A 10,900-nucleotide genomic window follows, 5' to 3' on the forward strand; every position below is an offset into this window, starting at 1 on the left:
AATATTCAAGAATTAATCATTTCTGCAAAAGAGTAAGAAGAAGGAAGCAAAATCTGTCGTGTTTATTACCGGAAGAGATCACCACGAACAAGCGTTTCTTCCATTTTATACCCTTCGATAACTTCGCAAAGAAGACATTTTCTTTATTAACTTCTGTAAAAGACGTCAGACGACATCCGCGCGTATTTATCGATGTTCCCTTTTCTACAAAAAATTCTGCATTCCGTAATAATTACTTCCAAAGGTGGCCATTATTTCTCTTTTATTATACGATGTGTGCATTTTTTTCACCCGAGTATTTTACGTTGAGGCACAAAAATAGCATCGATCAAAGAATGCGTTTAATTAATGAAGAACGCAGCTGAAACGATGCACGAAGGAATTAATCGCTTTGATGAAGGTACTGTTTAATTCTACGAACTAAGTTTACCGAACTATTCAATTTTTTCCCTACTGATAGCGCGTATACCTCAATTTTTAAACTTCGACACCGAAAGAGCGCGTATACAATTTTCAAACTTTGTAACCTTTGTGCTATTCTCCTATGTTGTTATTGTCGTTGTTTGCTTTTGAATAGCGCTTTCCCTTGCGGAATTTACACCGCGAAGGTGTATTGAATATATCGATACCAGAAAGGGAATTTTAGAAAAAAAAGCAAGCGAGAAATTGTGGATCGTGACGTTTGACGGACAAGAATTACATTGTGCGGGAGTGCGAAAACGAAACTATCGAAAAATAGCGTAGGGGACTCTGTTCCACGTTAATAAAATCAGTTCGCCGTAACTGGTAAAAATAATCTCGCGGGAAGATTATTTGCGAACAATTTTGTATCGAGAAATCGTAGCTAACGGGAGGAATCGGTGTAAAATTCGGTGATTGGAAAATCTAGCGCGGGAACGGATCGAGGAGCATGGTATGCTGGTTGCGGGTGAAGTCACGCGTCGCGACGTAAGTATGCATAAAGTTAGCTCGAAGTCGTCTGAAATATTAACCAGCTAGACTTTTGGCCGACCGAGGACTGAAAGCTGTTTACCGTAGGAGGCAACTGCAGGATGGCAACCAACGTTAAAATCTCGGCCCGATGCCGGCTGCTTCCTTGCCCGTTTGATAAATAATGCGACTCGCATTTTACGCGGGAAACTTTCGGATTGCACCGACGCGACGCGACGGCTCGTAGAAAGGGAAAGAGAGAGAAAGAATGTAAAAAGGGAGGACGGGAGCGGTCGGTAGCACAAGCAATTCAATTCAGACACCCTCCAAGCGAATTTTCATTCGAAAGTTTGCTTGGGCTTTTAATGAAAAGAAAGCTCCGGTTAGAACCGAGGCAGTGTGAGAATGTTCTCTTGCGTGACTGTTGCTTATGCCGCTATTGCTCTATTTGCTCCTCTAACTCGATCGGTAGCATCATACTTTGGGTAGAAACCGCGAAAATCAGATTTGTGAATTGGTAACAATCTCTTGATAAAACTCAAATAGATCTGTTGTTAGTTTCAAAGCTCTTACTATCCTACATTTAATCCTCCATTTCTCACAAAAGAATCATCTTCGATGCGGCCCGATCTTGCTGAAAGTTGCCGAAAAGCTTCGAAAATAGGTCCACTTCCGCGAATCCAGCGAGTGGAAACAACGCAGAAAAGCCAGTATCCGGTAAAATATTAAAAATACGTACCCAACAGTTTCGCGTAGCAAAGATTGCCACGTTTCACGGAGGATTCCTTACAAAGCCTGACTTATTTAACCCGAAGCTAGGTGTCTGCCTGTTTCCACGATCCCCTCTGACTCCGCCAACCTACATTCTGCCCCCACCCATGCGATTCGCGTTTCGGCGAAGGGGTGAAGACGAAAAGGGGAAAATGACGGCGGGACAGAGAGGAAGGCGATGGAAGGTTGCAGGAGCACGGTGAAAGGACGAAATGCTCTTTTGTGGTCGCCCTCCACACCGGGAACTTTATTAATTGCGCGTTTTGTTATGCAGATGCCTGCAGACCAAGCCAGCCACCTTCTCCTCTTTCTTCTTCCTCTTTGCTCTTTCTTCATTTCTCTTTCTTTTTTCCTCTTTCCTCTTTCCTCTTTTCCCTTCCTTTCTTCCTCTTTCTTCTTTCCTCTTCTGTCATCGATAGGAAGCGAAGCTTTCCTCTCTACGACTCGTGTGTCCAGGATCATTAAAGGTTTACTTTCTCTCTCTGTGTCTCTTTCTCAAATTTGTCGCCTTCAATTCAGTCAAAGTTCTTCCTCTTTCCCATTTAGGTGTGCGCGAAACTTTCAAGTTTCGTCTGGCCGGACTTTCGTGACTACTAGCCCGGCGCAAACGTGAAATTAGCCTTTTAGAATGAAACAACAAATTTTGACTACTGTCGATCGAACCGGCTGGATAGTCAGAGTCGTTAATTCGCGGATTAGTGCTAATAAGCGTAGTAGTCGGTAAGCAAGAAAGTGAAGATTTTGAAGAGAAATCTAGAGAATAATATCTTTGTCTCAAGAAATGAATTCATTGGTTGTAAATCTTAGTTCAGAAAATTCTTAAACGGAGTGTAACAATACTTACCTAACCGAAGCGTATTGAAAAACAAGACTTATTATCACCTTTCAACATGGTATGGATTTACGTTCTCATTTTAGGAACGTTCCGCCAATGAAACCGGGATGTCCCGATCTCTTGGGTGATTCAAGGGACTTAGCTCGTACATTATGTCAGCGTTTAAGAAGCGAACAACGAGGAAAGAAATCCAGCCTTTGTTGAGAAACTTTGCTCTCGGGAATTCCGGGCTCGGAACGAGGAAGCATCCAGCTGCTTTTAATTTCCAACTAAAAAACGAGAAAGGAAAGAGTAGATGCTCGTGTCTCCTGGCGACTATTCGTGAAAATTGAACGTCAGTCTTCCACAAACGAGACGTTTTAGATATTTCCCTCCTTTTTAAAGAAGCATTAAATAAACGAAAAATTAGGCACTAAAAAATAGGCACTAGAATTATTTTCATTCGATCTAGTGCCTATATCTTTTGCTGTATAATTATGTTTAGCGATAATCGCCAATTTTAACACGATAAGAAAATATAATGTAATATAGTTTATAAATTACAGAAGCACGTCGAAATAATTTCTCTCGAAATATTGAAATATTTTTAATCGGTCAGAACTCACGTTGAAATAAAAAAAAAAAAAAATTACGGATAACCAACTCACGCGTTGCACTTAATTAATATTTCCATAAAATATTATTATATATATATATTGTATTTCTAACTTGCTCTCGAATGCTTAGCTACATAATTGCTTAACTGCGCCAGTTTTTGTGACAAGGCCGATCATCTTATTATCATTCCGAGAAAAAAAGACTGCACGGTGAATTTTGATCGAAAAGGGAAAGAAATACCAACCTATCGTTTACTACGTCTCACATATTTTCCACAAAATTAATATATTGTGTTACATCATAAATTACCGTATACCGTAAAAATTATCGGAAATGTAAATAATACGTTACAACCGTCGAAAGTTGAGAAAGAATTTAATAAAAAAAAGGAAGAAAATGGAGAAGGCACTTACTAGAAGACGAAAGAAAGGTGAGAAGCTAGTTGGGATAAACGCTAAAAAGAGAAACTGGAAGAAGGGAGAAAGAAGAGAGGAAGAAAGAGGATCGCTCTTAAGTTATTATTAAGGTATATTTCCCCGAGGGATGTTTCGCCTCAGCTCAACTAATGACGGCATCGGAGTAGAAACAAATTTGAACGAACCCGACTTTGTCGCATCGTACCTCTTTCGTTCGCGTGTGCTAATTTCTCCTTCGTCTTCGTATATCGACTAGCTTTTTTAATAACATTTTCCTCCTAATAATATTATTTGATAAGAATGAAAAACGTTAGTCTATTACATAATTTTTTAATCAGCAAAGTAATTAATGATATTATTTACGAAATATTATTAATTTTTTGATATAGACACTTACTTCTTTCTATATTTATCCCAGACGTCCTAAATTATGAAGATTTTATTCAAACTTAATAGTCAATTTCGATTTATATAAGAAAAAAATATCAGAAATATCGCGAATACCTTTCATCTCCACAAGAGTTTTTTCTCGATGATCGAGTCGATTCAGCTAACAATAAGTATGTACATAGTTATTTTTCCTTCGGCTGAAAGATGCATCATACCGAATAAATTACACGGCTTTAGTATTCGTTATTTGTCGATACAATGCACAGACACGTACTTACAAATTACTCAATAATAGATTCCTTTTACCTTTTAATTTCTTGTATAAAATCTGAGAGGTGTTTCATCAGTTGGTTCGATTGCATAATCGCTACGCTGTCCATTAGAAAACGCGCAATACTTCTTTAAAGACGATGCTAACGCCAGTAATTCGATGCAATCTACATGAAAATCTATTCTAATCGAAATAACGACAAGCAGTGAATAAAAATAGAAGATAAATTCTCTTAGAAGAACATCAGATTCTTATTCCAACAATAACCATTCCAACATTAACTATTGCACAAATTCGTTACGTGTAATCTTGAGTTGTATTTGTTTTTCTTGAAATTCTACATTTTTTTAAAAAATATATTTACAGAATAAAATTATAAAAATCGTAATAGCACCTACGGTGAGGGTGATTGTACTTTACTTTCCTATCCGAAGAATCTTCGCCATTTCGAAAGATATCCTCTATTAACGACGAACTTTATAAAGGTATTACATCGTAAAACAGAGATAGAAGTATGATATCGCATTAAGTATATTCGTGATAATCGATGATATTCTAACGAGTGGAATTTGAAAGTTTCAACTCGTATGTGAAATACCATCGAGAATAACAATAGCAGTTTTGTTAAATGAAAAAGTTCGAAATTCTAAATATTCTGAAAGAGCAGGTAAACAATGCGACAAATCAATTGAAATTATCAAGTTCATCTTGGTCGAGTATTCATGAGGCTATCATTGAGATTAATATCGAATTAGCATTCCGCGTGCAAGCAACTTCCTTCATGCATCTGTTTGCGTTTTTCTCGATTTGTCATCTGCCAAACAAGCAGTCATACGGTTTCCGCCACCTCCTTGTCTGCTGTATATTAAACGGTGTTTGTGATTCGCAAGTCAAATTGAATTCCAGACTATTGGCATATTCTCAACAAGCTTTAACAATGGAGTCTGATACACAAGTCTCCCTACTCTTTACCAGCCTTCTGGCCAGCCGTCATCTCACTTTCGGGTAGGAGTGGTACGCTTCGAGCACGAAGCCCTCCGCCCTTTTTCTTCTTCGGTTTCCTTCAATTTCCGCGGGCAGGAAAACCATGGCGGTGCAAGCTCTCGGAAATTGGAAATAAATCGCAGCGATATCGATGTAAAATACGCGACGCCAATCGCGACCACGACATCGTTCCGTTCTCTATGATCATCTAGTAACTTGTTTAAGATACTCCAAAGTTTTTTTTCAATTATTTATCAAGTACCAATTATTACGTATGAAATATTCGTTTGAACGTTTCAGATCCTTCACCGAGTTGAAAAAGTATATCGTAGTTCGTATGCGGCGTAAGTTACGTAAAACCTTATTCATTCGCATACCTTATACGATATATGTTTTGTTTAAGATAATGTTGGAAATCTTTTTTCGCCAGATACGGAATATATTTAAGAAAGGAAAAAAATGTAGAGAAAGAAGAAGAGAAGAAGAAAAAGGAGGAGAAGCAGGAGGAAGAGAATGAATAGCCTAGGCATGGAATAATTAAGCGATTACCGGTGATTGGAGACGGATTTTTCGTCATAGCGGAGATTTAATTGGTCGAGATGTAGTGAGGAAGATAGGCGGTTGCATTGTCTGCAGGATGTTAAGAGGGTTAGCCCTGGAAGTATAGGGGGAGATGCTCGGTCGACGCTGGATGCCAAGGGTGTGCAAGGGTGCTGGTGTAATGAAGAGCGACAGTGGCGTCCGCAGCCATCGCTAATTTGCCGCTAAGTGGCCGGCTTTGTTTCCGTACGTTGATCCCATCGTTCGCAATATCCTGGATCTGAGGCGACGCGACGTTCCGTGCCGCTCAAGAGAGACATCCAAATAACCCGCGGCCGTCTACTTCGAGCGTAATTCATTGCTGACTAATTTCGACGATCGACTCAAGGAAAAAGAGAAATCCAAAAGCATTAAAATATAGACGCATTGTCGCGGTCCTATTCGTCCACTGATCGAAACTATCGTTAACGATAGTTATTTCTCTACAAATTGGATTATTCGAATATTATAATTTTCGACAAAAGGTTCGGTAATAAATCGAATCGGTTAACATTTAAAAGTAAAATATTTCGGATATATCGTTACCGAAGCAAGAATAAAAAGAAATCCGAAGAATATTAAAAATAATAATACAACGATATACGTAAGAATACTCGGTAAGCGCGTTTAAACGAAATATATGGTAGATGATCGATTTACACAAAATCGAATACATATTGCTTTACGCGCACCGAGCATGAAGTAAAATTTCTTTCAATGTAGTGCAAAATAACATGATAACATTTACATAGTCTTCTGTAACCTTTACGTTACATAACTTCTTACATTACATTTACGAAACATATATTTAGATAATGTCATCTGAAAACGTAAGAAAATTAATTTTTCTTTGATATCAAAATAACCAAACTAGTACTAGACTGTATCGACTATTATTTCTTGACGATATTTTAGAATGTTCGTTATATAACAAGATTTGCTTAACACTTTATCGCCTTAAATTACGCCGTAAATTGTCGTAAATTGTCTATATTGTTCTAAATTGTCTTTTATACGAAAAAAAGCATTCGTAGAAATAGTCACATAACATAATACAGTAATCAGAACACAGGAAAATTTTCGATTTTAGACCCCCTGTAGCATAACAGTTACACAGCAAAAATTGCACTGGCAAGTTTAATATAACATATCGAAATAAAAACACGAGACAATCTCCGTGAGCCGATAAACAAATAAAATAGTAAACAACGGATTGTTACATCGTGTAGGATGTTCTTTCATACAATTTCCTTCCGAAGTAATGTTTTATACGTATAAGAAGCAATTAACAAATACTTTAAAGTGCTGCAATTGGGCGAATCATCTTCATTAATTCGTTAAGTAAATAAACCAGTTTCTTTTCGAATCACGACAAAATTTATGTTGCATCACAATCAGTGGAATTATTTATCAAGAAATATTGTATACGTATTATCTTCCTCAAGGTAAGACGTTGCAAAACGATAAGCGAACTACGCGAATGATTGTGGTTATTTAGAGCAACCAATCTCACCGACTATATCCCACAACACAAGATCAAAGTATCATATCATCGTCGTATCATCATCGTCATAAGGTCAAAGTATTGAATATTTTCCTTGTGCCCAAAACCGCTCTGCAAACACCCCACCCCCATAATCGACCCGCAAACATTTATTTTTATTTGTATACTTGAATGTTTGAGAACTTCAGTGGGAAAAGTATTTTAATAAGAATAACAAATCAGCTCCACAACTACGAAATAAATATATTGTCAGCTGGATAGAAGACGATCGTAAGAACTTATCAACGAATACTATATCGAAGATTCGTTATTAAAAATTTCAAATAAACCGACCGATTTCTTTTCCTTGAAAGCTAGGCTGTGGGTATGTTTAATTAAAATCTTACGGCCTAAATTCCGCCGATCCTTCTTTTTTCCAATTATGCAATCACTAATTGCAATCTATGTCGAATATGTCAAACTTATTATCACCAACAGCTGATAAATCAGGGCATAAATGTGAGTGGAATGCGATGGAACGTCAAACGCAAAGAGTTCCACAACATCGAGACGCTCCTGCATACTGATACGCAGAAACGAATTCGCCTATATAAGAACTGCGCACATAGGCCGACTCTTAGTCTTCTTGGTAAGATAATACAGTGCACATACCGTCATCGCTAAACTCTGGCACCTATACCGTCTACTTTACCATGGAGTATTTACCGATCGCTTTGTCCATAGTGGCAGCAATACTCGTCGTTATTTACTACTTTACAACGAGAAATCATAATTTATTCAAGAAGCATGGAATTCTGCATATTCCACCGACGCCACTGTTTGGAAATATGGGTCCCTTGCTTAGGCGACAGTGCACCATGCACGATTTTGTTCTCAAAATTTATCAATTACATCCTGAAGCGAAATATGTTGGCTTCTACGAATTTCTGACGCCTGTTCTAATGCTCCGCGATCCGGAACTCATTAAAGCTGTCACCATCAAGAACGTCGAACAATTTCCGGACCATCGTCCCATAGTGTACGAGGAAGTGGACCCTTTATTAGGTGGAATGTTATTTTCTCAGAGAGGTGACCAATGGAAAGAGCATAGAAATATGTTGTCTCCCACGTTTACTTCTAGCAAGATAAAAGGCATGTACAAACTGATGTCCGATTGCGCGGTCAAATTCGTGGACCATTTAACGAAACTGCCGGAGAACGAGCGTGAAATGGATATGAAGAATCTTCTGAGTAAATATACAAACGACGTGATCGCTACCTGCGTGTACGGTGTCTCCGTGGACACAATAAAAGATCCAAATAATGTGTTTTACGTCTACGGTAAAATAGGTACAACCTTAGTGACTTTCAAAAAATCTCTAACAATGTTGATGCACAAAAACGCCCCTTGGTTAGCGAAACTCTTGCAATTTAAATACGTAGAAAGCTATATCGCGAAATTTTTCTCTGATATCGTGATAGACACAGTCAAAACTAGAGAAAAGACTGGCGCTTATAGATCGGACGTTATACAACTATTGCTAGAGACTAACAAAAAGAAAGAGCTAGGAAAAGGTATGAGCGTGGAAAGTATGGCCTCTCACGCTTTCAGCTTCTTCTTCGGCGGATTTGATACCGTCTCCTCGCAAATTTGCATAGCGACGCACCTGTTAGCCGAGAATCCAGATGTTCAAGAAAGATTACAGCAAGAAATCGACGAAGCATTGGAAAACAACAACGGGCAATTAACCTACGATGTTCTTAGTGGGATGAAGTATCTAGATGCCGTAATGAATGAATCCTTGCGACTCCATCCGGTAGCTATATTCATGGACAGGCTATGTGCTAAAGATTTCGAACTACCACCTGCGTTACCCGGTGACAAACCTTTCACTATCAAGAAAGGAATGAACGTTTGGATTCCTGTGAAAGCGATTCATCACGATCCTCAATACTACGAGAATTCTCTGAAATTCGATCCAGACAGATTCTATAAAAATGGTAAGAAGATTTTGAACTCGGACACGTATATGCCATTTGGCCTTGGGCCCAGAATGTGCATCGGAAACCGGTTTGCACTCACAGAGATGAAGGTATTGCTGTGTCACCTTCTTGCCAAGTGCAATGTCAAGATCGGACCAAAAACGACAACTCCGTTAGAATTCCAGAAAGGTGTGATAAGCGCCACTGCGAAAAATGGATTCTGGTTGATCATTGAGCCAAGGAAAAGTTCTTATCGCTTTGCCCAAGTTAACGGAGGTGCCAATGGAATTTGTACAAATGGAATATAAAGTAAAATAACCTTTAATTTCCTTGTGTAGAAAATTTTAAACTTTTAAAATGATACGTTCATTATACGTTCGCATCATTAAACAATTAATATCATGTAATGTACAGCTTGCGAAATATAGTTGACATGTCAGAGTTTGAAAAATCAATTACTTGAGATAATCTCATGCTGTAAAACGCAAGAACGCATTAAATTACACTTGTTACACGTAATTGTACTTGTAGTATCGTACGTTACGCTGGTGCTATCTCATCTCGAATACGCACCGGCAATATGGACGCCAAGCACTGAGAAATCCTGTTATCTTTCGGAAAATATCCAACATCGTTTTCTCAGGTTCCTTGCGTATAAGAGAGGCGTCCTAAGGCCGTATAAAGATCATGATTATTCAGCGATTATTGTCCCAATTGAATATATTGTTAGTAGAGCAGCGTAAGACTGTTAACGAATTGTCATTATTATGCAATATTTGGAACAACAGAATTAACTGTACTGATCTTATAATACGAATTAACTTTAACATTCCCTCCTATGCCTTCAGCATTCGATATTATTCTATATGCCTATTTGCAAATCGACATTCGGTAATAATATCATCAACAGAATTTGCAGCATTGTTAATAAATACATCGACCAACTCGACTTCTTTTATTACCCTACAATCAAAATATAAGAAGAATGCGTTTGTGAAATAATGCAATATCTTCTATCTTTGTGCTACACTGATTATGTATTGTATATTGTTGTCATGTTGTACTCTTGTATTGCGTAAAATTTTGTGAAACTTATTTTGTTAAACTTATGTATAAGAATTTGATTGTTTATCTTGCTATGCTTCTAATATTTTTCTACATTGTTATAAAAAAGGTGTTTTCCCGTTAATAAAATTTGTTATTATTTTTGTTATTCACTGTATTATTATTAAACGATTAAAAAAATGAACAAACTATCGTTTCCCATATCTGTTTTTCATCAGCGATAACCTCGGCACGTGGCACCGAAAGCGCTGCATCATTCTGTAGTAAATATTAGTTTGTACTCAACACAATTTCTATCGGAATGATAAATCTATCCATTGATAAATACCTACAACGCTACGTCATGCGACATACAAAACCATGTAGTTACTTCCAAATTAAACGGAACATTTACAGCTCGTAATTATCATGATAATATTTCTGCATCCTAATACAGTCGCATAGCGTTGTGTTTAACTTTTTTGAATTAAAACTTTGGAAACAATACCCAAAAGGTTGATATTACCATGTTTGTATATACTTCATTTTACAAAAAAGGAAGTTTCTTATATTTGAATCGAAAATGAAATTAAACATGTATATCTTTCTTTATTTTT

The 10,900-nt window shown here is 37.6% G+C and overlaps 1 protein-coding gene and 2 long non-coding RNA genes across 3 annotated transcripts in view; 2 read left to right on the top strand and 1 right to left on the bottom strand.

The window, feature by feature from the left end:
- Positions 1-10,900, top strand: part of LOC139992940 (uncharacterized) — a 91,073-nt gene that overhangs the window by 51,390 nt on the left and 28,783 nt on the right. The gene's annotated exons all lie outside the window — the stretch shown is intronic.
- The window catches only part of LOC139992939 (uncharacterized), a 92,854-nt gene that overhangs the window by 16,655 nt on the left and 65,299 nt on the right, over positions 1-10,900 (bottom strand). The gene's annotated exons all lie outside the window — the stretch shown is intronic.
- Positions 7,884-10,423, top strand: LOC139992935 (cytochrome P450 9e2-like). The gene has a single exon (XM_072014251.1). The coding sequence runs from the start codon at positions 7,970-7,972 to the stop codon at positions 9,545-9,547; it is 1,578 nt and encodes a 525-aa protein (XP_071870352.1). The 5' UTR covers positions 7,884-7,969; the 3' UTR covers positions 9,548-10,423.

Source organism: Bombus fervidus, chromosome 12 (assembly GCF_041682495.2).
Source record: "Bombus fervidus isolate BK054 chromosome 12, iyBomFerv1, whole genome shotgun sequence".
Classification (NCBI taxonomy): domain Eukaryota; kingdom Metazoa; phylum Arthropoda; class Insecta; order Hymenoptera; family Apidae; genus Bombus; species Bombus fervidus.

Bases quoted from the DNA above. Each gene is read 5' to 3' on its own strand.
- LOC139992935 (XM_072014251.1), top strand. From the start codon at position 7,970: ATGGAGTATTTACCGATCGCTTTGTCCATAGTGGCAGCAATACTCGTC.